At 39.6% G+C, this 26641-nt stretch overlaps 1 protein-coding gene across 1 annotated transcript in view; it reads left to right on the top strand.

The window, feature by feature from the left end:
- LOC142741002 (pinopsin-like) overlaps positions 1-26055 on the top strand; it is a 30822-nt gene extending 4767 nt beyond the window's left edge. Inside the window, exons 2-5 of the mRNA XM_075850406.1 lie at positions 5228-5410; positions 16785-16930; positions 18078-18317; positions 25878-26055. Of these exons, the coding sequence (XP_075706521.1) occupies positions 5228-5410; positions 16785-16930; positions 18078-18317; positions 25878-26012 (704 nt within the window). The 3' untranslated portion in view covers positions 26013-26055. The remainder of the gene's footprint in view (positions 1-5227; positions 5411-16784; positions 16931-18077; positions 18318-25877) is intronic.
- Positions 26056-26641: the final 586 nt, after the last annotated feature.

Here is a 26641-nt window from a genome sequence, read left to right on the forward strand (position 1 = left end):
TATGAGGACTTTTTTTTTGCGGGACGACTTGTAGTTTTTATTGGTACCATATTGGAGTAGATGCGACTTTTTGATCACTTTTTATCACATTTTTTTTAAGGCAGAATTCACAGAAAACGGCTATTTTTGAATTGTTTTTTATTTTATTTTTTACGGCGTTTAACGTGCGGGTTAAATAATGTAACAAATTTAAAGTTGGGGATGTTATGGATACGGCGATACCAAAAATGTGTAACTTTTTTACTTCGTTTTTTTTAATAATAAAGCATTTTGTAAGGGGACAAAATTAGTTTTTTCACTTTTTTTACGTAATTTTTTTTTATTAACTTCATTAAACTTTTTTTTACTTCTTTACTAGTCCCACCAGGGCACTTCACTATGCGATCCTCCGATCACATTTATAATACACTGCAATACTTTTGTATTGCAGTGTATTAGTGCCTGTGCATGTAAAACGGACAAGCATCTGCTAGGCCATGCGAATGGCATGGCCTAGCAGGCATAACTAGTGTCAGACCTGGGGGGCTTTATTAGGCCCCCCCGGCTGCCATAGAATCCACCGACATCCTGCAAACTTATCCGGTGGGGTGAGAGAGGGAGCTCGCATCTGAGGGATTTAACTGGCGAGATCAATACTGCTATCGATCTCGCCCGTTCGAGCAGGGCTGCTCCCAGAGCAGGGAGATTTAACGGCTCCATGCTCTATGTATTTATTTTGATGCAGCGCCATGAAAAGGCCATTAGTGGCCGCAGTGGCGGATTAAGTAGACCATAGGCCCTGGGCTGTTACCCATAGTTGGGCCCCCCTTCTCCACCGCCGCCCTGTAACTATTGTTAACACTTCCTTTTTGTCCAGACATTAACAAATGGGTGTTACTACTCCCCTTGTCAAAAGGCTGTGTCCCCACATACTGACAGTCTCCAACCATCGCTGACAGTATCGCACCGTGTAGGGACACATTCTCCTGACAAGGGGAATAGTAACACTTATTTGTCTATCAGTACTGGACTGCACAAAGACTTTGTGAAATACAAGGATTTCCTATAATAAACATGTCAGTAGAGATGACAGATTGTCTATAAATCTAGTGACTCACAGGTGACAACGTAGTTTTTTTCCTCTTCTCCATCCAGTCCAGACTTCATGACGACTTTTCCCGGCCATGACCCATTTCTGCAGAATTTGCCACTCAGATGTCTTTGGCTCCTCACTTTTCCAACATTTCCACACGTATAAACAAAGATAATATTATCATGGTGCCACACACTGTGCCCCTAAATATAATAGCACCAAACACTGCGCCCCTGAATAAAATAGTACAAACACTGTGCCCCTAAATATTATAGCACCATAGACTGCGCCCCTGAATATAATTGTGTCAAACACTGTAGATAAACTAAAATAAAAAATAAAAGGAGACACGGCGCCACATAGTGCAATAAAAGAGATGGAGTAAACGTGAGCAATAATAAACCAAGAAAATTGCTCACCTTGGGTAATGGATACCGTATAGGTATCACAAAAGCAAGAAGCTGCAGCCATGTCCGTGCACAAACAAACAAAATTTGCTGTCAAGGTATAATGAATGTGGTAGATCAGAAAAAAGGACCATCGGCGCTGCTATAAATGATGTCAAAGTAGAAGAGAATTGAATTAACTGTATTTATTTTCATGAGACAGGGCTAGGCGTTTCAACGCTGGACTGGCGTTGAAACGCGTAGCCCTGTCTCATGAAAATAAATATAGTTAATTAAATTCTCTTCTACTTTGACATCATTTATAGCAGCGCCGGTGGTCCTTTTTTCTGATCTACCACATTCAAAACACTGTAGATAGCACCACACACAGCCCCCTGTAAATAGCGCTACACAGTCCTCCCCCTCTGTAAATAGCGTCACATAGCCCTCCCCCTCTTGTATATAGTGCTACACAGCAATCCCCCTTAGATATAGTGATACACAGCGCTCCCTTCTATATAGTGCTATACAACAATCCCCCCTTGTATATTGTGCTACACAGCGTCTCCCCCCTTGGACCTGCAGCTCTTGTAATTGCTCAGTATAATGTCCCCCGTAGCTGCCCCCACAGTATATTGCCACCCATAGCTGCCCCCACAGTATAATGCCCTTCATAGCTGCGACACAGTATACTGCCTCCATAGCTGTGACACAGTATAATGCCCCCATAGCTGCGACACAGTATAATGCCTCCATAGCTGCAACACAGTATAATGCCTCCATAGCTGCGACACAGTATAATGCCCCATAGATGTGACACAGTATAATGCCACCCATAGCTGTTACACAGTATAATGCCCCATAGATGTGACACAGTATAATATCCCCATAGCTGCGACACAGTATAATGCCTCCATAGCTATGACACAGTATAATGCCCCCATAGCTGTGACACAGTATAATGCCCCCATAGCTGCGACACAGTATAATGCCCCCATAGCTGTGACACAGTATAATGCCCCCATAGCTGCGACACAGTATAATATCCCCATAGCTGCGACACAGTATAATGCCTCCATAGCTGCGACACAGTATAATGCCCCCAAAGCTGCGACACAGTAAAATATCCCCATAGGAGTTGACACAGTATAATGCCTCCATAGCTGCAACACAGTATAATGCCTCCATAGCTGCTACACAGTATAATGCCCCCATAGCTGCAACACAGTATAATGCCTCCATAGCTGCAACACCGTATAATGCCTCCATAGCTGACACAGTATAATGCCCCCATAGCTGTGACACAGTATAATGCCTCCATAGCTGCAACACAGTATAATGCCCCATAGCTGTGACACAGTATAATGCCCCATAGCTGCTACACAGTATAATGCCCCATAGATGGGACACAGTAAAATGCCCCATAGAGGTGACACAGTAAAATGCCCCATAGAGGTGACACAGTATAATGCCCCATAGAGGTGACACAGTAAAATGCCCCATAGAGGTGACACAGTATAATGCCCCATAGCTGACACAGTATAATGCCCCATAGCTGACACAGTATAATGCCCCATAGATGACACAGTATAATGCCTCCATAGCTGACACAGCATAATGCCCCATAGCTGACACAGTATAATGCCTCCATAGCTGACACAGTATAATGCCTCCATATGTACGCACCTAATGAAAAAGAAAACATAATTACTTACCTATCCCGGTTCCCACGACGGTGGGGGATGCTTCTCCTCCTCTGCACTGTGCTGTGAGTGACTCCGTGCAGACAGGCGCGATGACGTCACTACATCGCGCCTGCCTGCACCGAGCCGCTCAAGGCAGAGTGAATGCTGGGGCGAGGCTCCAGCATTCAACCCAACTGAATCTGCGTCCTGCGGACGCAGATTCAGTTGGAAGTGGGCAGCGCGGCAGCGCGGCAGCGCTGCATAGTTTTTGAAGTTTGTGTGCGGTTATAATCCGCCATTGAGTGGCCGCCGTGAAAAGGCGTATTGGCGGTCACTAACAGTGAAACCTCTCGAAAAGACAACCTCCTTTCGAAAACAACTCATTTATCTAGACCAGATTTTATGTGACAGATTTTCAGTTCCAACATATTCTATGTAAATTGGCCTTTTCTTTGAGAGGAACATCCCTCTAAAGGACAATTTTTTCAATGCAATTTTGGGTGGCCGTCTCAAAGAGGTTTCATTGTATAAAAAATATACAATGAAAAGTTAGTTAGCGCCTCCTAACAAATTGAAGTACATGGGCAGGTGGCTATTTGCTGTAACTGCAATGTAAAGCAAACAAACACAAGCACAGTGCTAATATATATGCAAATATTGAATTTTTTATTATTTTAAATGGCATTACTGCTGCATTTGCTATATGTTCCTAGTGCACATTTTGATAAAATTGTGTAAGCCTACCTGTATTTTTGCATTATACCTTTGAGGGTGGTGACTGCCTCCATCTTGGTCGTGCACTCCTCTTATCTGTCCTGGGCTATTTTTAATTAGAGAAAGATAAAGCTGGTTCCATTCCTAAACTGAATAGATTTTGTAACTTGGCCCAAGTCATAGCAGGTGTGCTCACACAATTTCATCAAAATGTGAGCTAAGAATCTCACATTTCAAGAGGCTCTGTCACCAGTTTATAACTGCCCTATCTTCTACCTAATCTAATAGGCGCTTTAAAGTAATGTGTTTTTTTTTAAAAAACGTTTATTTTTTACAAAGTTATGAGCATTTTAAGTGTTATGCAAATTTGTTCTTAATGCCCAAGTGGGCGTAGTGTAGAGAAGTGTGTGACGCTGACCAATCAGCATCATACACTTCTCTTCATTCATGTTCATCTGTACTCACAGCACAGCGTAATCTCGCGAGATTACGCTGTGCTGTCACTTACTCCCACATTAACTTTACCGTAGCTTCGGGAGAATGAAAAGACATCGCCTCCAGCCAGGAGGCGACTAAAATGTAATAATTGCAGCATTTCCTAATGTAAAACTAGCGCAAGTTCTGGCCACTGCTCCACTTTAGTAAGATAAATTCTATCATTAGACATTGATGAATACGTTGGACAACTGAGACAAAAATGCTGCAAAGCAAATGTGCACAAATCACAAAGGTGTCTTGGGTGGTTCAGTAGTGTCGGGTAAAACTTGGCATAAATATGACACAGTTGATAGCTGAGACAATATCCAAATAAAAATTAGACTATAGGTGTATCCATTCCCGGATTAAGGTTGGTGGGGGCCCTCATGCTACCTTAGGTACCTAGACAATACTTGACCTTCTATCACAACTACATATATAAGAGGTGGCCGCACGTGGCCCTCTTGTCTGAAGTCTATGGAAGTAATGGAGACAGCAACTTAGACTTCAAGAGGTGAGCTACATGCATTTGTGGCCACCTCTTCTTGGTTGGATAGGATCACCAACTGGCCATCAAGGAGGGTGGGTGGTAAAGGCCCCCTTAGGTCCAGTAGGCCGATGCTACCTGTTATCTAGCTCTGGGTGTATTAAATTTTTAGATGTTTTTAAGAACACTTTTACAGCTATAATAAATTGATAAAACTGTGAGAACTTGGTATGGACCATGGGCAGTCTCCGAAATTCAAAGCCGCTCTGGTCTGTTGATTACAACTTTCATACATTAAAATTATTGCACTCATTTAGGCTAAAATACAATGTCATTATTCCCGATGTAACATTAGATAAACTTCTGTGTTTTGCAAATATTAGCATAACGTTTTGTCCATCTCTAGGTATTGTAGGTCTCTGGTCGCTGGCGATATTAGCTTTTGAAAGGTACATAGTGATTTGTAAGCCCTTGGGAGATTTCCATTTCCAGCAGAGACATGCCGTTATGGGATGTGCCTTCACCTGGATCTGGGCTTTTTTATGGACATCTCCACCTCTTTTCGGCTGGTGCAGTTACGTTCCGGAAGGTAAGTTTGCTTGTTGAATTGTTTTGACGACCATTAAGATGTTAAAGAATAGCAAAATTAAGATTAATTTAGAGCTGGAGCAAATAATAATACGAAATATTAATACTACATTTCAAGAAACAGCCACAACAGCTAGATTATTGGTAATATTATTTAAGTGTCTAGCTCAATGTGCCTTTAATGCACATTAATCAAGTAAAAGTAGAAAACGGGATCATATACGGCGCTGCTACTCAATAATGATGCATGAATTATTAAATGATGTTTATTTGATGAAGGCTACGCGTTTCAATGCCGCACCGGCATCTTCCTCAGGCCATATAGATTGCAGTCAGAACAGAACTGTTTTAAATACACCACGCGGAAAAAAAACGCCAATGTGATCAAGGTCAGAGGGCACCAATGACGTAATCAGTGCAAGAATTTTGAACATAACAAACACAAAAACAAAAAAACAAAATATATATGAATGATAAATGACATCCTTACTTAAACAAGCAACAATACCATATCGTAACATTTGAAGGACAGTTGGCATTCCTGAAATTTACAGTACATAATAATCGGCACGTGCAGTTTAGGATTAGAAACACTGCTCAATAGATAGTGCAAACGTGTTTCTACACAACCATACCGATGTTTAACGAGATAAACATCTCTTTGTATAGTAAACACGGTGAAATACGCAGTAGACATACATATATATATAAAACATGTATATCTCCACATATGACAACCTTAAAATTACTAGGCTGTCAATCATCCCAAAGGGAAGGCTCAAATGGTCGTTCAAAGCCATTATACTAATATCTAAAATAATAATAATAGTAACAGTAATCCAATTTAAGTAATCATGTAGACAGAACGTAAAAAAAGGGGGGAAGAAAAGCAGACAATTATTAATGCCCAAAAACATCCGTTTGGATGCTATAAAATTTGACTGCGGCAATTGAAACCACCAAATAAATACCAAAGGGAGAAAGGTATTGAATATATATATAGATACACACAATACAGTATAAAATATACATAATATCAAAAGTTAAAAATTAAAAATTAAATCCTAGTATGATTTAAAACAAAAAAAGAAAAATGATTTGTCAAATTAAAAACGCAAATTTACAATTCGCTATATAAAAGAACCTTTTACATAATAGATAAATACATTACATAACATTAAAAGGAAAAAAATGTATAGGGAGACTAAAGCAAGTATAAACTGTATACCAATTTCGTCAATGTTGCAGAATAAAAGGACCGCAAAAGACGGTAACGGGCCCCCCGGCGCCCAGGCTGTTCAAGAGAACCAGAACCACGGTCTGACCCGGAGAACGGGATGACAAAACCAATAAGAGTGAGTGTATATACAGACAATTATAAATCTGTAGAAGAATCCCAGTACTACTTGTAGCAAATATTAAAAAATATTAAATATATAGACATATACATAAAAAAAATTATCTAAAAAATGACAATAAATGTTTACCATAATAATTAAATCCTAACAAGCCGGAAAATATCAATATAAATATGTATGGGATATAGAAACAAATTTTTAATCAAGGGATGTTTCGGTAATATCATTTAAACCGTTTGGGTGCAGGGTCAATAATTTGAAAATCCAGAAGTTTTCTCTTTGTTTTAGTTTCTGAAAGCGATTCGGAATATCACAGGATATTTGTTCTATAGGGGCACTTATGAGAGGAAGCACAGTGACTTGAAACACTGTGCTTTAGAAAACCTTTTGAAACATTGTGCCTATGTTTATTGATTCTGCTCCGCAGACACTGGATAGTCCGCCCAATGTACTGTAGTCGACAAGCATTCTAGGAGGTAAATGACAAAATTACTGCCACAGTTAAGGAAAGTCCTAAAGGGAAATATTTCATTTGTTATATTAGAACAAAAGGTATGTTTTCTGTGTGAAATATTATCACAACATAGACAGCGCCCTTGTCCACATTTAAAAGAACCATTTAAAATAGGGAAAATTTTGGGGGTAAATAACTTAGTATTATGAACACGGCTTGGTGCTAATATATTTTTCAAATTTGCTGACCGTCTAAAGGTAATGCCCAGTTTATCTGGTAAGAAATCTTTAAGAAATGGGTCGTTTTTCAGGATATGCCAGTGCTTGGACAGAATAGATCTCACGGAATTATGACCACTATTGTATGATGTAATAAAATTGTTTGAGTGTTTATTCGTATTTTTTTTAACATTTATTTTTCCATTTTTGTTTGTGCAATCAGCACTAGCCTTCGCCGTTTTTTCTGGAGCAACACAGGACTTTTGAGTCAGTTCAGCCGCCCTAGAGCGAGCCCCCTTGATCAATTGTATTGGAAAATTCTTTTCTTTGAATCTACCTTCAAGAATATTACATTCCTTTTGGAAATTATGGTCAGACGAACAATTTTTCCTTACTCTCCTAAACTGTCCAAAAGGCACATTTCTAATCCATGGGGGGTAATGGACACTTTTAAAATCAATATAACTATTCACATCAATGGTTTTAAAATGTGTTCTAGTATTAAAATTGTTAGTAGTTTTATCATAGGCAATAGTAAGATCTAAAAAATCAATACTGGTGGTGGAAAAAATATAAGTAAAAGATATTCCATAATCATTTTTGTTGAGCATTTCCATAAAACAGACCACTTCTTCTTCCTTCCCATTCCATACTATAAATAAGTCATCAATAAAACGTTTATATAAAAGAATATTGTTCCTATAGTCATGATCATTGAGGATATACTTATCCTCAAATTCCCCCATATATAAGTTGGCATATGCCGGGGCAAACCTAGAGCCCAACGCACAGCCCTTTATTTGGTTATAAAAATTCTTTCCAAAACTAAAAACATTATGTTTGAGGATATATTCCACACAATTAGTTAAAAATTGGATTTGTGTTATTGGGAAAATAGGATTTGAGGCTAAAGATGATTCCACCACTTCAAGTCCTCTGTCATGAGGAATGTTGCTATATAATGCTGTGACATCTGCTGTCAAAAAACACACTTTAGTAAAAGAGGGGTCGACTACTTGATCCTGCAAATCCTTAATCAGCTGAGTGGAGTCTCTCAGGTAGGAAGGTAGTTGAAGCACAAATGGTTGGAAATGTAAGTCAATGTAGTGGGACAAGTTACTAGTGAGGGACCCAATACCCGAAATGATGGGACGACCAGGTGGGTTAATCACACATTTGTGTATCTTGGGAAGATGATATATGAATGGTAAACTAGGGCATGGTACACTAAGAAAACTCCTTTCTTTTTTAGTTAATAACCCGTCAAGAAAAGCCGTATCAATCAAGTTTTTATACTCACATATATAAGTGGGGAGCGGATTATCCACTAATTTTAAATAAAATGAACTATCTGATAATATCCTGGAGGTTTCATTCAAATAGTCAATTTTGTTCTGAATGACAATACCCCCTCCTTTATCCGCTGAGCGGATAACAATATCTTCATTATTACGTAAGGATTTAATTGCTCGTCTCTCATTGATGGTCAAATTATCGGGCATGAAATGGGGTTTGTCCAATGCCCGAAATTCGCTACCAACCAGTGCTGGAAAAGTTTCCACAAATGAACCCTGATGATGTATTGGATAAAAATTGGATTTTGGATGTACTTCCACACTTAGAGCCATTTGGGAGGACTCACTCTCAAGAATATCATTTTTTACAGGAGATACTGAGGGGTATTTGGACAAAGGAAAATGTCTAGATAGGGTTAATTTCCTAATAAACCTATTGAGGTCCATAAAAAGTTCGAAAGTGTCAGGAGGGGCCACTGGACAAAATGAAAGCCCCTTTCCCAATAAACTCATTTCAAAGTCATTTAATTTATACGAAGACAGATTAAAAAGTTTTACTGTATGCTCCTTAGTTTTTTCGACTGTAAGTGAAGCAGTGACGAGTTTGCGGTTCCTACCGCCCCTCTTTCCTCTATATCTCTGTCCGTTTCTAATTTTCTTTTTGTCTAAATTTTTTGTATTGCTGGGAAAAAACTGGTTATAGTTTGAATTTTTGGACTCGTAATGTATGGTATCAAACAATCTTTGCTTTTTAATACAGGAGTTATCGGGGGCATGGTTAGTTCCGATGGAAGGCCTAAAAAAGAAAAAGTGGAAATGGTATTATCAATGGACGTAGAGGGCTGATCTGAAGGGAATTCAGTGTGTATTAGAGTATGTGTATTATGCTGTATGTCACATATTGAGTCATCAGAATTCATTGGGGACTCTACATCATGTACCGAAAAAACAAGCTGTTCATTAGAATTGGGAGTGCTATGTATAGATAATTGCATTAGTGATGATATGCTGCCTTGATTCTGGGAATTGGTAGAATCATTAAACTGAGGAGATAATGGACAAACAGGCGGGGGAACACCCGACTGTAAATCTAAACGTGATAATTGTAAATCAAGATCCGTGGATTTGAAGGCGTTAATAGGTATGATGGAAAGTTGGTAATTAGAAGAAGTATTTCCTACGTCAGAATTAGTCAAGACAGCACACGTAGATGGAGTAATTAATTTCCTCATGGGGTTATTATTATTATTATTGGTGGAGCTAATGGTAGAAAAAATTGTATCTGGTTAACATAAGGGACTTAAAGCCCCTGTGCTCAAGGATTCTTTGCCTTTATATTTGGAGTTCATTCTGAGAGACCTTACAAAGGTGGGAGACGAGTATTGGTGAAAATCCGTAGAGAATGTGATTTTTTTAGGGAACGTTTTAGTGGTCATTGGATTTTTAGGTCCAGTATTAGGTAAAGGGGTGTGCTGGTTAAGCCCCACTCTCCAATCACCCAATTGATTCGAAAAATAATCATTACGGTCTCTTTTTAGTTTGTTAGCCTTTTTCAATACAAGTTCATTTTCATATTGGACTAATCTGTTGTTAGTAGAAATCTCTAACTTGCAAAAGTCCTGATGTTCAACAAACACCAGGAGTTTCTTTTTCAAGGAGTCGATCTCTAAAGTGAGTAACTCACTAATTGAACATCTCTTACTTCTGAGTCTCTCTAAAAAACCTTTATTGCACTGCCCAATATGATGATACCAATCAATATTGAACGCACTGTCAGTGGGATAGGGGTTGTTAAAAAGAATTCTTAAACCCCTAGGAGAAATTTTCTCATCAATGTAAAATTTCAAAAAACAACAGTCAATGCTTTGCAGAGCCTCCTTTTTCAATGTATCCTCCAAAAGCAAAAAGAGATCAGTCATAGACTTAGTTTGTTCAGGAGTAAATCCTGTACTCACTGTTAGCGATATTGCTGGAGAGATCTCAACCCCAATGGATTGTAAAATAAGGCGTTCACGCAATTGTTCTCTGTTGTCAGCAAAATCCAACATCATGGAAAACGTCACCAGCGGGAGAGCAAGCTCTCAAAATGGAAGGAGTAGAGTGAAGTAATGCGGCAGCCAGTGTAGGAGGATCTTATTAAAAAAAAAACCCCGTAGTGCTGGAATCCAGTGGGAAATGATTGGTAAAACAGAAGCCTCCAAATTCGGGTTGCTACTCCCAACGGGGGTAGCGTAACCTGATCTAGGTATATAAATGAAAGAAACACACACGGCGCCACATAGTGTGAGTAAGCCCTAAAAATGACAGTCAATTGATGACGAATGGATGCTTACCACAGCAGAATAGATCAATCACTTTGAAACAGATGAATAGCAGTGAGTGCTGCTGCCGAAATCCCAAACGGTCACGCCAATGGGCCCCCGTGCAAATTGATCAAGTAAAAGTAGAAAACGGGATCATATACGGCGCTGCTACTCAATAATTATGCATGAATTATTAAATGATGTTTATTTGATGAAGGCTACGCGTTTCAATGCCGCACCGGCATCTTCCTCAGGCCATATAGATTGCAGTCAGAACAGAACTGCTTTAAATACACCACGTGGAGAAAAAAACGCCAATGTGATCAAGGTCAGAGGGCACCAATGATGTAATCAGTGCAAGAATTTTGAACATAACAAACACAAAAACAAAAAAACAAAATATATATGAATGATAAATGACATCCTTACTTAAACAAGCAACAATACCATATCGTAACATTTGAAGGACAGTTGGCATTCCTGAAATTTACAGTACATAATAATCAGCACGTGCAGTTTAGGATTAGAAACACTGCTCAATAGATAGTGCAAAAGTGTTTCTACACAACCATACCGATGTTTAACGAGATAAACATCTCTTTGTATAGTAAACATGGTGAAATACGCAGTAGACATACATATATATATATAAAACATGTATATCTCCACATATGACAACCTTAAAATTACTAGGCTGTCAATCATCCCAAAGGGAAGGCTCAAATGGCCGTTCAAAGCCATTATACTAATATCTAAAATAATAATAATATATATAGATACACACAATACAGTATAAAATATACATAATATCAAAAGTTAAAAATTACAAATTAAATCCTAGTATGATTTAAAACAAAAAAAGAAAAATGATTTGTCAAATTAAAAACGCAAATTTACAATTCGCTATATAAAAGAACCTTTTACATAATAGATAAATACATTACATAACATTAAAAGGAAAAAAATGTATAGGGAGACTAAAGCAAGTATAAACTGTATAATACCAATTTCGTCAATGTCTGCTTTTCTTCCCCCCTTTTTTTACGTTCTGTCTACATGATTACTTAAATTGGATTACTATTACTATTATTATTATTTTAGATACTTCTTCTAATTAACAACTTTCCATCATACCTATTAACGCCTTCAAATCCACGGATCTTGATTTACAATTATCACGTTTAGATTTACAGTCGGGTGTTCCCCCGCCTGTTTGTCCATTATCTCCTCAGTTTAATGATTCTACCAATTCCCAGAATCAAGGCAGCATATCATCACTAATGCAATTATCTATACATAGCACTCCCAATTCTAATGAACAGCTTGTTTTTTCGGTACATGATGTAGAGTCCCCAATGAATTCTGATGACTCAATATGTGACATACAGCATAATACACATACTCTAATACACACTGAATTCCCTTCAGATCAGCCCTCTACGTCCATTGATAATACCATTTCCACTATTTCTTTTTTAGGCCTTCCATCGGAACTAACCATGCCCCCGATAACTCCTGTATTAAAAAGCAAAGATTGTTTGATACCATACATTACGAGTCCAAAAATTCAAACTATAACCAGTTTTTTCCCAACAATACAAAAAATTTAGACAAAAAGAAAATTAGAAACGGACAGAGATATAGAGGAAAGAGGGGCGGTAGGAACCGCAAACTCGTCACTGCTTCACTTACAGTCGAAAAAACTAAGGAGCATACAGTAAAACTTTTTAATCTGTCTTCGTATAAATTAAATGACTTTGAAATGAGTTTATTGGGAAAGGGGCTTTCATTTTGTCCAGTGGCCCCTCCTGATACTTTCAAACTTTTTATGGACCTCAATAGGTTTATTAGGAAATTAACCCTATCTAGACATTTTTCTTTGTCCAAATACCCCTCAGTATCTCCTGTAAAAAATGATATTCTTGAGAGTGAGTCCTCCCAAATGGCTCTAAGTGTAGAAGTACATCCAAAATCCAATTTTTATCCAATACATCATCAGGGTTCATTTGTGGAAACTTTTTCAGCACTGGTTGGTAGCAAATTTTGGGCATTGGACAAACCCCATTTCATGCCCGATAATTTGACCATCAATGAGAGACGAGCAATTAAATTCTTACGTAATAATGAAGATATTGTTATCCGCTCAGCGGATAAAGGAGGGGGTATTGTCATTCAGAACAAAATTGACTATTTGAATCAAACCTCCAGGATATTATCAGATAGTTCATTTTATTTAAAATTAGTGGATAATCCGCTCCCCACTTATATATGTGAGTATAAAAACTTGATTGATACGGCTTTTCTTGACGGGTTATTAACTAAAAAAGAAAGGCGTTTTCTTAATGTACCATGCCCTAGTTTACCATTCATATATCATCTTCCCAAGATACACAAATGTGTGATTAACCCACCTGGTCGTCCCATCATTTCGGGTATTGGGTCCTTCACTAGTAACTTGTCTCACTACATTCACTTACATCTCCAACCATTTGTGCTTCAACTACCTTCCTACCTGAGAGACTCCACTCAGCTGATTAAGGATTTGCAGGATCTAGTAGTCGACCCCTCTTTTACTAAAGTGTGTTTTTTGACAGCAGATGTCACAGCATTATATAGCAACATTCCTCATGACAGAGGACTTGAAGTGGTGGAATCATCTTTAGCCTCAAATCCTATTTTCCCAATAACACAAATCCAATTTTTAATTAATTGTGTGGAATATATCCTCAAACATAATGTTTTTAGTTTTGGAAAGAATTTTTATAACCAAATAAAGGGCTGTGCGATGGGCTCTAGGTTTGCCCCGGCATATGCCAACTTATATATGGGGGAATTTGAGGATAAGTATATCCTCAATGATCATGACTATAGGAACAATATTCTTTTATATAAACGTTTTATTGATGACTTATTTATAGTATGGAATGGGAAGGAAGAAGAAGTGGTCTGTTTTATGGAAATGCTCAACAAAAAATGATTATGGAATATCTTTTACTTATATTTTTTCCGCCACCAGTATTGATTTTTTAGATCTTACTATTGCCTATGATAAAACTACTAACAATTTTAATACTAGAACACATTTTAAAACCGTTGATGTGAATAGTTATATTGATTTTAAAAGTGCCCATTACCCCCCGTGGATTAGAAATGTGCCTTTTGGACAGTTTAGGAGAGTAAGGAAAAATTGTTCGTCTGACCAAAATTTCCAAAAGGAATGTAATATTCTTGAAGGTAGATTCAAAGAAAAGAATTTTCCAATACAATTGATCAAGGGGGCTCGCTCTAGGGCGGCTGAACTGACTCAAAAGTCCTGTGTTGCTCCAGAAAAAACGGCGAAGGCTAGTGCTGATTGCACAAACAAAAATGGAAAAATAAATGTTAAGAAAAATAAGAATAAACACTCAAACAATTTTATTACATCATACAATAGTGGTCATAATTCCGTGAGATCTATTCTGTCCAAGCACTAGCATATCCTGAAAAACGACCCATTTCTTAAAGATTTCTTACCAGATAAACCGGGCATTACCTTTAGACGGTCAGCAAATTTGAAAAATATATTAGCACCAAGCCGTGTTCATAATACTAAGTTATTTACCCCAAAAATTTTCCCTATTTTAAATGGTTCTTTTAAATGTGGACAAGGGCGCTGTCTATGTTGTGATAATATTTCACACAGAAAACATACCTTTTGTTCTAATATAACAAATGAAATATTTCCCATTAGGACTTTCCTTAACTGTGGCAGTAATTTTGTCATTTACCTCCTAGAATGCTCTTGTCGACTACAGTACATTGGGCGGACTATCCAGTGTCTGCGGAGCAGAATCAATAAACATAGGCACAATGTTTCAAAAGGTTTTCTAAAGCACAGTGTTTCAAGTCACTGTGCTTCCTCTCATAAGTGCCCCTATAGAACAAATATCCTGTGATATTCCGAATCGCTTTCAGAAACTAAAACAAAGAGAAAACTTCTGGATTTTCAAATTATTGACCCTGCACCCAAACGGTTTAAATGATATTACCGAAACATCCCTTGATTAAAAATTTGTTTCTAGATCCCATACATATTTATATTGATATTTTCCGGCTTGTTAGGATTTAATTATTATGGTAAACATTTATTGTCATTTTTTAGATTATTTTTTTTATGTATATGTCTATATATTCAATATTTTTTAATATTTGCTACAAGTAGTACTGGGATTCTTCTACAGATTTATAATTGTCTGTATATACACTCACTCTTATTGGTTTTGTCATCCCGTTCTCCGGGTCAGCCCGTGGTTCTGGTTCTCTTGAACAGCCTGGGCGCCGGGGGGCCCGTTACCGTCTTTTGCAATCCTTTTAATCTGCAACATTGACGAAATTGGTATTATACAGTTTATTCTTGCTTTAGTCTCCCTATACATTTTTTTCCTTTTAATGTTATGTAATGTATTTATCTATACAAATCATTTTTCTTTTTTTGTTTTAAATCATACTAGGATTTAATTTTTAATTTTTAACTTTTGATATTATGTATATTTTATACTGTATTGTGTGTATCTATATATATATATATATATATATATATATATATATATATATATTCAATACCTTTCTCCCTTTGGTATTTATTTGGTGGTCAAATTTTATAGCATCCAAACGGATGTTTTTGGGCATTATTATTGTCTGCTTTTCTTCCCCCCTTTTTTTACGTTCTGTCTACATTATTACTTAAATTGGATTACTATTACTATTATTATTATTTTAGATATTAGTATAATGGCTTTGAACGGCCATTTGAGCCTTCCCTTTGGGATGATTAACAGCCTAGTAATTTTAAGGTTGTCAAATGTGGAGATATACATGTTTTATATATATATATATATATATATATATATATATATATATATGTATGTCTACTGCGTATTTCACCGTGTTTACTATACAAAGAGATGTTTATCTCGTTAAACATCGGTATGGTTGTGTAGAAACACGTTTGCACTATCTATTGAGCAGTGTTTCTAATCCTAAACTGCACGTGCCGATTATTATGTACCGTAAATTTCAGGAATGCCAACTGTCCTTCAAATGTTACGATATGGTATTGTTGCTTGTTTAAGTAAGGCTGTCATTTATGATTCATATATATTTAGTTTTTTTGTTTTTGTGTTTGTTATGTTCAAAATTCTTGCACTGATTACGTCATTGGTGCCCTCTGACCTTGATCACATTGGAGGTTTTTTTTCCGCGTGGTGTATTTAAAGCAGTTCTGTTCTGACTGCAATCTATATGGCCTGAGGAAGATGCCGGTGCGGCATTGAAACGCGTAGCCTTCATCAAATAAACATCATTTAATAATTCATGCATCATTATTGAGTAGCAGCGCCGTATATGATCCCATTTTCTACTTTTACTTGATCAATTTGCACGGGGGCCCATTGGCGTGACCGTTTGGGATTTCGGCAGCAGCACTCACTGCTATTCATCTGTTTCAAAGTGATTGATCTATTCTGCTGTGGTAAGCATCCATTCGTCATCAATTGACTGTCATTTTTGGGCTTACTCACACTATGTGGCGCCGTGTGTGTTTCTTTCATTTATATATTTAATGCACATTAGGATTTGTAACATATAGCTATATAGCTTTTTAGTATGATGTAACACACAAAATATTAGTCAAAGAAATTCATATGTTTATATCACATTTTATTTATTGATTATTGATGTTGTTGACAGACTTAATGAATTTATTATAGGTTTGGGGACATCTTGTGGACCCAACTGGTACACTGGTGGTACCAACAACAACAGCTATATCTTGGTCTTGTTTACAACTTGTTTCATTACGCCACTTAGCACCATCATCTTCTCTTATTCAAACCTATTATTTTCATTGAGAGCGGTGAGTTTATTTTATACCTAATATTTTTGCTGTAGTTGTGTATTTGGTATACACCATGGCATGTGTTGTTTTTTTTTGTATTACATCGGGTCCATTGAAAAATGTTTGTAAAAAGTTTCCTGGAAGAGCTTCTTAAATGGGGAAATACAGTCTACTGATATGTCAGAGGTATACGAGATGATGACATTGATGAAGTCTGGGATCTGGGGATGACACCTATTTCTAGAATGAAAGGGCTGTATAGAGAACTTAATTGTGTTTGGCACTGCTTATAGATTTCTGCTACTGGAAATCGAATACAATTTTGTAACCAAACTGCCATTCAAATAATTGTTTCCATATTTCCAGTAACAGAAATCCCTGAGTAGTGACTGTGGCTGCATCAATCTGAAAAGGACATTTGGGCATTTGTGTGGAGCATTAAGAGCCCCATCAATGAAGCTGATTGGCTGACTTGACAGGACTACCCCCACAATGATTCTCCCACATTCTGGAAATCACCTGTGGTGGTTTCACAGACTTCACCGTATGCAATCTTCTTACTTGTATCTATATCAGTAGATCACTTTGATCAGATTCCCCCTTTGATTTAACCCCAGCAACATGCAATTTTTGACACATTTCTTTTGTAATGCTGAAGTGGTGAGGCTACCGGTGCATGTGAACATAAAGAAAAATTACATTTAAAACCTAACTTGTAACAAAACACATAGAAATGGTTCACCCATATGGTCGACCCAGAAAAAAAACAGATAAATAACTTCAACATCTAAAAAGAAAATAAACACATTTCTCTTCTACAGACTTAGGCCTCATACACACGACCATAAGAGTTTTTACTGTCCGCAAATACGGATGCACATCCGTAGCCATCCGCATTTGCGGAAGCACCCATTGACTTCTATGTGTGAGTTTGTGCCGCAATTACGGCCAAGAATAGGACATGTTCTATATTTTGCAGATCATTTCTATGGCCCGGACAAACATCCGTAAATAGACTCGGCCTATAGAAATGGACGGCTCTGCAGTTTTATCTGTAATTACCTGATCCATTATTACGGATGAAAGCTATGGTCGTGTGCATGGGGCCATATATAAACTAAAATGAATTAAAGAGAAATAACTTATCTTTGTTCTACTATAACAGGTTGCTGCTCAGCAAAAAGAGTCAGAGTCAACTCAGCGGGCAGAGCGGGAGGTTACTAGGATGGTTATTGCCATGGTTTTGGCTTTTCTCATCTGCTGGTTACCCTATGCCGTATTTGCTATTGTGATTGCAACAAATAAGCACATTGTTATTGATCCTACGTTGGCATCATTGCCTTCATATTTCTCAAAAACAGCCACTGTATACAACCCAGTCATCTATGTTTTTATGAACAAACAGGTTAGTATTTACACTGAATTATTGCATTAAAATTATTGTAAAGCAATGTACGTACTGTAAAACGAATGTTATATATTCAATAAGTCAGAAATATATGAAGCTATGTACAAGCTAAGTAAAAGACATAACATTCTCTTACATATATATGTAGATTAGAGCACAAATATTTATTATGAATTGTAAGAGCTGAATTTACTTATCTGATGTCAATGTTAGTAATACCGATCGGGGTCGATTGTAAAATTGGGAATAGGGCCCCACATGGCAGTGGCAGCAGAGTACAGGTTGAGAACACAGCACGCACATACGAATACATACGTGCATGAATATCAAGATATATGTATACACCCAGAAACATACACAAATACAAAAAGTAAATAGATAGACACATATGCATTAATGACATACATACTAATATATACACATAGAGAAGTACACATGCTTACACTTGCACACTCATATGTACGCACAAATATATACACACAGAGATTTACAAATACATACATACAGTACAAAAATATACAGAAATGTGCAAATACTCAAATAAATACATACACATATATACAGTATACAAACACATACTAATCCCCTTTAACGGGGAATTTGAGGAATCTCAACTATTCCATGCAGTTGCATGTAAGTCAGAGTGCAGTAGTGTTGGTTTCACTGCCTGTGCCACACATAAGCAGGCTCACTCCACAGCTAATTCGTATAATACCATACTTCCCCAGTAACGTCCATTGTTAGATAGAGATATACTGCCATATTACCATACAATGCCAAGATAAATAGTGCATACATGACACAGAAAGGTCCAAAGTCTGACCAAACAGTGCTATGCAACACTCATATAATGCATAGTCCAAAGAAAGTACATGCAGTGCCCAGTTAGTGCCATACATTGCCCAGATACATAGTGCACAATACATTGTCATGAGTGCTACTGCATACTTTGCCCAGATACAGTCAAACATTGCCCACTCAAAGCCATAAAGTACCAACACAGTGCCAGCGTGACCACATACTATCATACGTTGCTCATACAGTGTCATATCGTACACACAGAGTCACAAAGTGCTCAGAGTGCAAACATAGAGACAAACAGTGCCCACATAGTGCCAAGCAGCACCCAGAGTGTAACATGCAGTGCTTTTATAATGACAAACAATGCCCAGCGCACCCACCACATACTGGCTTTTCATTTCTGTGCTGAATATTCCTATTTTGTACATGAATGTAAATCTGGCAGCTGTCATGATCTAGGGGTATGTGGACCCACTAGGCCGCTCCGCCGTAGCGGAGATGCAGCTGGCCAAGTCACATTCAATGCACAGGTCTATACAAAAAGTACATAGCACGAAAGTACCTGAGATTGTCCAGATAATTGGCAGGGGCTTTAGCATGGAGGGAGGTGGATGTGACAGGTTGCGCCAGACGTGGCGGATGACAGCAGGTGCAACAGGTTGCGCCAGACATGGCGGATGACAGCAGCTTGCACCAGACGTGGCGGACAACAGCAGGAGCAGCAGGATACGACTCCAATCACTAAACAGGCTCAGGAAATAAAACACAGCACCGGATACAGGTAGCAGGGCACAGGAACACTGGGAACAGGGTAACACTAAGGTACCTTTTTCAAAACTAACATGCGAATTACAAACAACACTCAGGCAAGGACCCTTTTTATAGTTCAAGGTGATCTGCGCATAATGATTTATTTAGTTAATTACTTATGCGTGCACTGGCCCCTTAAAGAGGCTCTGTCACCAGATTTTGCAACCCCTATCTGCTATTGCAGCAGATAGGCGCTGCAATGTAGATTACAGTAACGTTTTTATTTTTAAAAAACGAGCATTTTTGGCCAAGTTATGACCATTTTCGTATTTATGCAAATGAGGCTTTCAAAAGTACAACTGGGCGTGTTGAAAAGTAAAAGTACAACTGGGCGTGTATTATGTGCGTACATCGGGGCGTGTTTACTACTTTTACTAGCTGGGCGTTCTGATGAAGTGAATGATACTTCTCGTCAGAGCGCCCAGCTAGTAAAAGTAGTAAACACGCCCCGATGTACGCACATAATACACGCCCAGTTGTACTTTTGCAAGCCTCATTTGCATAAATACGAAAATGGTCATAACTTGGCCAAAAATGCTCGTTTTTAAAAAATAAAAACGTTACTGTAATCTACATTGCAGCGCCTATCTGCTGCAATAGCAGATAGGGGTTGCAAAATCTGGTGACAGAGCCTCTTTAACCAGCATGCACGACTTCTAGAGTAGACATATGTGCTGGCGGCTCCGGTGAGGGAGACGTCGGCAGGAAGAGGAAGACCTGCGGGAGGCAGCTAAGAGGAGGTTACGGTCCTTGACCACAGCCGTAAAAGTACCACCCACCTTCTTGGGTCCAGAGTGAGAGAGGAATTTTCTAATGAGGTTAGGAGCATAGAAGTTCTCCTCAGGTTCCCAGGATCTCTCCTCAGGACCAACTAGTCCTTCCTCCTAGCATCTTGCAGTCCAGGATCTCCTTCACCTCAAACACATCAGATGTACCGCTGGGAGCAACCACAGGACCAGGAGTTTTACTGTAGCGGTTCAGGACCACAGGTTTAAGGAGGGACACGTGGAAACAGTTGGTAATCTTGAGTGTGCGAGGCAACTGAAGTTCATAGGATACAGGGTTTATCCTTTGCAGGATTTCCAGAGAACCGAGAAACCTGGGAGCGAATTTGTGAGAAGGCATCTTGATTCTAATGTTTCTTGATGACAGCCAGACTTTTACTCCAGGAGAGAACTGAGGAGGAACTTTTCTTTCTTTGTCAGCCTGCTTTTTCATGCGGGCCACCGATTGAAAAATTGCAGCCTTAGTTTGCTGCCAGATGTGAATAAAAGTACCAAATGAAGAGTTAGCTGCTGGTACTTGAGTCATGACTGGCACAGGAAGTGGAACTCGGGCATGCTGGCTGTACACAATGTAAAAGGGAGATGAAGCAGTAGACTTACTTGTGTGGTTGTTGTACGAGAATTCCACCCAAGGCAGAAGTTGTACCCAATTGTCATGTTGGGCGGAAACATAATGACAAAGATAGTTCTCCAAAATTTGATTGGTCCTCTCCACCTGACCATTGGACTGTGAGCGGTAGGCGGAGGAGAAGTCCAGCTTAACATCTAGCAGGTTGCACAGGGCTCTCCAGAACTTGGATGTGAACTGTACACCCCGATCCGAGACAATGTGCAACGGAAGTCCGTGCAGACTGAAAATGTGAATAAACAGGTTTGCCAGGCAAGGAGCAGACGGAAGACCAGCCAACGGAATGAAATGTGCGATTTTAGAGAAATGTACTACGGTACATCCAGCTGGGGGAAGGTCTGTAATAAAGTCCATAGTGATATGCTGCCAAGGGTCATCAGGGACAGGCCAGGGTAGGAGCAGAGCAGCAGTTTTGGAGCGGGTAGACTTGCTCGAGGCAGTTTGTACATGAGGAGACATAGTCCGTAATATCTCTAGGCAGCGGGGGCCACCAGTACTGACGGGCTATGAAGTCCAGAGTCTTTTGGACACCAAAGTGCCCCGCCAGTTTGGAGCTGTGTCCCCAGCGGAGAATTCTCTTCCCGTCTGCAAGCCGAACAAAAGTCTTTCCAGGAGCAATGTCTCTAATCTGCAGAGGGTTAGCGGTAATGATCCTAGATGGATCTATAATATACTGAGGGATCTCCTCAGAGTCATTAGTCTCAAATGATAGAGACAGGGCATCAGCCTTCACATTCTTATCGGCAGGACGGAAATGAATCAAGAATCGAAATCAGGCAAAGAATGACCACCTGGCTTGGTGAGGATTTAGTCGTTGTGCTGACTGTCGGTAAGTGAGGTTCTTGTGATTTGTATAAATGGTATTAGGGTGAACCGCGCACTCCAGCAAGTGTCTCCACTTCTCTAATGCTAACTTGACGGCCAGCAACTCCTGATCCCCGATGGAATAGTTTCAAAAAGAAGCCACAAGCCACCATCTTGCCCTTAGAGTTCTTTTGACATAGTAGTGCTCCAGCACCAACGGAGGATGCGTCCACCTCCAGAGAGAACGGCCGAGATGCATCAGGGTGATGAAGACCAGAGGCTGAGGTGAAAGCGTTCTTAAGGTTTATAAATGCTGACTCTGTCTCCAAAGGCCAAACCTTGGCGTTCACCCCCTTCTTGGTGATGGCGGAGATTGGGGCAGTCAGAGACGAAAAGTTCGGGATAAATTGCCGATAGAAGTTTGCGAATTCTAGAAATTGCTGTATGGACCGAAGCCCCTGTGGACGTGGCCACACTAAGACGTATTTCGCCTTCTCTGCATCCATCTTGAGTCCACAGTCAGACATGATGTAACCCAGGAAGGGCAGAGAGTTCCTCTCGAATACACACTTCTCGCGTTTATGATACAGGAGATTCCCCTTTAACTAAGACAAAACTTGGCGAACGCGTCTCCGATGTGTCGTCAAATCAGGTCAGTAGATCAGGATGTCGTCCAGATAGACCACCACACAGACATACAGCAGATCCTGGAAGAAGTCATTCACAAACTCCTGGAACACAGCTGGAGCATTACACTGTCCAAAGGGCATCACGAGATATTCGTAGTGACCGTCCCGAGTGTTGAATGCGGTTTTTCACTCGTCACCTTTGCAGATACGGATCAAGTTATAGGCCCCGCGTAGATCCAGCGTCATGAACACCTTGGCCCACGAATTCTATTGAAAAGTTCTGAAATGAGTGGCAATGGGTACTTATTCTTGACCGTGATTTGGTTCAAACCACGGTAATCGATTCATTGATGAAGAGATTCATCCTTCTTTTTCACAAAGATGAATCCGGCTTTGGTCAGAGAGGAAGACTTCCGGATGAACCCTCTCTACAGATTCTCCTTAACGCAGGCAAGCATGGCTAGGGTCTCTGGCAGGGAGAGGGGGGATAGGCTTGCCCCACGGGGTGGTGAGGCGTCAGGAAGTAACTTGACTGGGAAATCGTAGCTGCGATGGGGAGGAAGAGCCTCTGCCTCCTTTTTGCTGAATACGTCCGTCAAACTGGCATGGTGTGAGGGTAGATCGGAGAGTGACTGAGGCAGTGGAGGCAAAATTGGAGGAACTTATAGCAGGCAGCGGTTAAGGCATTTGGGGCCCCATTTGAGGACTTCTCCGAAAGTCCAGTCGAGAACCGGAGAGTGTAAATGGAGCCATGGCAGGCCCAGCAGAATAGGGTTGATAGCTTTAGGCAATACAAGGAAGGTGATCTGTTCTGTGTGAAGAAGTCTGACTTGTAGTGTCAGTGGTTCCGGGATGAATACAATTGGATCAGGCAATGCTTGACCATTCACAGAAGCAAAAGCCAGGGTTCACTCCAGAAGAACTGTGGGTAGATGTAAGCGATCCACTGGATCCTGCTGGATGAAATTTGCAGCTGCTCTGTAATCAAGATAGGCAGAGGAGGAATGTGATGTCTCTCCAGATATGATGGTCACAGGAATAGATAATTTGGAAGAGGTTTTGAGGTTTGAGACGTTCCCCCTAGAGTTGCCTCTCCAACCAGAACCTAGGTGCTGGAGTTTCCCGGCTTCTGTGGACATTGGCGCACGAAATGACCCTTAAGGCCACAATACAGACATAAAGCAGATGAGCGTCTGTGCTGTTTTTGCTGCTCGGACAACCTGACTCTGTCTATCTACATAGGTTCTTCAGGTAGCGCACAAGGGGAAGGCAATAATGGTCTTTGGACCGAGGGTGCCAGTCTGTGAAAACGGCTCTCCTGTCGAACCTCCTGAGTGCGATCCTGGATCCTCATGTCAAACCGGATGACCAACAGGATGAGGGCATCCAAGGTAGAAGGGAGGTCGCGGGCTGCAAGCTCGTCTTTGATGTGAGGACAGTTCCTGCCAAAAGGTTGCCACCAGCGCCTCATTTTTCCATGCCAACTCTGCTGCCAGGGTATGAAAGGAGATAGCATACTCTCCTACTGTGGAGTCTCCTTGCTTGAGAGTCAGCAGAGTGGCCGTGGCAGAAGATGTTCGGCCCAGCTCCTCGAACACGGCACGGAAAGACTGCAGGAACAAGGCTAGGTCCGAGGATTCAGGTCCCTGTTGTTACAAGATAGGATTCGCCCATGCGAGGGCCTTGCCAGCGAGGAGGGAGATAATAAACGCTACTTTGGCCTCCTCAGAGTGGAAGAGATGAGCTCGTAGCCTAAAATGAACCGTGCATTGGTTGATGAACCCTCTACAGGGTGTCCAAAGGACACAAACTAGTCTCCTTTGGAGACTGGTATGAATCAGTTTCTTAAAGGGAAGGTGTCACGGAAATTATTTTTTTTATATGTTATTGCTTTTAGTGTGTCAGTAAAATAAATTTTATTTATTTGTGTTTTTGTGTTGTACTTTTTTCTTTTTTCTTTCTTTTACTTCTCTATGGGGCTGCCATTTTTTTTTCATCTCTGTATGTGTCGATTAACGACATATACAGAAATGGAATACGGCACATACATCCCCATAGAGAATGTGAATGGGAGCCGTTTCATTCACTATAGCATACACCGTCTGTGTGGGAACGGCGCATGCGCCGCTCCCACACAGTCCAAAAGGAAGGTCTTCGACAGAGCGATATCCGGCGCCATTTTCATGTGGACCTGAAGCCGCGGCCGGACCGTAAGATGAATACTTCCAGTCGCGGCTTCCGTCCATATGTTCAGAAGCAAGGACTAGGAGCGGAGGGAGCGGCGGCAGGAGCAGGTAAGTTATGTTTGTGTATGTTCGTGTTATACTGTGTGATTACCACTGTATCTAATCCTCCTACACTGTGCATTCGCTCAAAAAATGGCGGCACACAGTGTAGGAGGTTTTAACATTCAACCCCCTCCTTTCTCCTGGCACTAGCCAGGAGAAAGGAGGGGGGATTGTTTGAGCACACTAGAGCGAGTGTGTCTTCTTCAATTTTGCAGCATAAAGCAATGAGTTTGCTTTACCACATGCCAGTGCTGCAATTTTGGAAATGTTAGAATCTAATTAGAATCTAATTTATAATATTTCCTGACTTGTGAAAAAATTAGAACAATGTGTAATCATTTATATACTAACAGTTTAACAAAAAGAAATAATATATATATATATATATATATATATATATATATATATATATATATATATATATATATATATTTTATTTTTTCTAGCGACACATTCCCTTTAAAATTCAACGGCTTCAATGCTCTAGCTCATTTTCTTATCTTATGTTAACTAGATGACAGTAGCTTTAAATTAAAAACAGCTTTATGTTCCACATCAGAAGCTCCAGATCCCGTCTCGCCAATTTCATTAATAAGAGACAATGAATACACAATGAAAATAAATGAACACACACAAAACACATGGCACTGGAGCTAATCAGGAATATTAATACATTTACATGAATAAAGTGGTTGTGTAATGAGAAATATACTTATAATTACATATTACAATGTCTATAATCCTAATTGCTCATGAAACAGCTGATGTATCATTGTTTTAGATATTGCTAATGTTTTCTTTTTGTGTTCTAGTTTCGAAACTGCTTAATGAAACTTATATGTTGTGGTCACAATCCATTTGGTGAAGATGAAACAAGTTCTGCTAGCGGCCGTACAGATATTACAACAGTATCTGAAGGAGGTGGAAACAAGGTCACACCAGCATAGTGTCAACGTGCAAATTATATAAATCTGTATCTGATTATGAGAAACTTGGAGAAAAAGAAGTTATTACGCCACAAATGAGTAGAAAAAATAGCAGATTTTATTAGGACATACAACACAATATGAAATCTAAAATTCAAAGACGGATCCGAATAAAAAAGGAACACAGTGTGGTGGCTACAAAAACATTAGCAGTTTTTAGGGGTATTGAACCCACCATGGCACAAAAATAAACCTAGGCACTAAGTTGAAGTCCAGCATAGGTCATGCCTGACATAATCTAAGCGAAATAGCAGCTACGTAGTTATAGAGTGATGCTAACATGTAAGTCTATGAAAGTATTTAAACACAGAGAAGATCGCTAGATAGGTTATGCATGTATACAAACACATTCAGTAGTGTCAGTGCCAGCGAAAGAAAGTAGAGTAGCAGCGATTCATATAGATCACAATAAGTATGTACCTTGCATACCTTGCAGTGGATATTCACTGATAATGGAACTATAAATAAAACATGGCAATGCAGCTCAATATACATTACCCCCTGAGGAAGCCATTGGCGAAACGCGCGTCGGGGCGTCACGTTTTCAGGCTACAGTGTGGTGCCTTCACTACACCTATTTCTATGGGTAA

The sequence above is a fragment of the Rhinoderma darwinii genome, chromosome 2, assembly GCF_050947455.1.
Source record: "Rhinoderma darwinii isolate aRhiDar2 chromosome 2, aRhiDar2.hap1, whole genome shotgun sequence".
Lineage (NCBI taxonomy): Eukaryota > Metazoa > Chordata > Amphibia > Anura > Rhinodermatidae > Rhinoderma > Rhinoderma darwinii.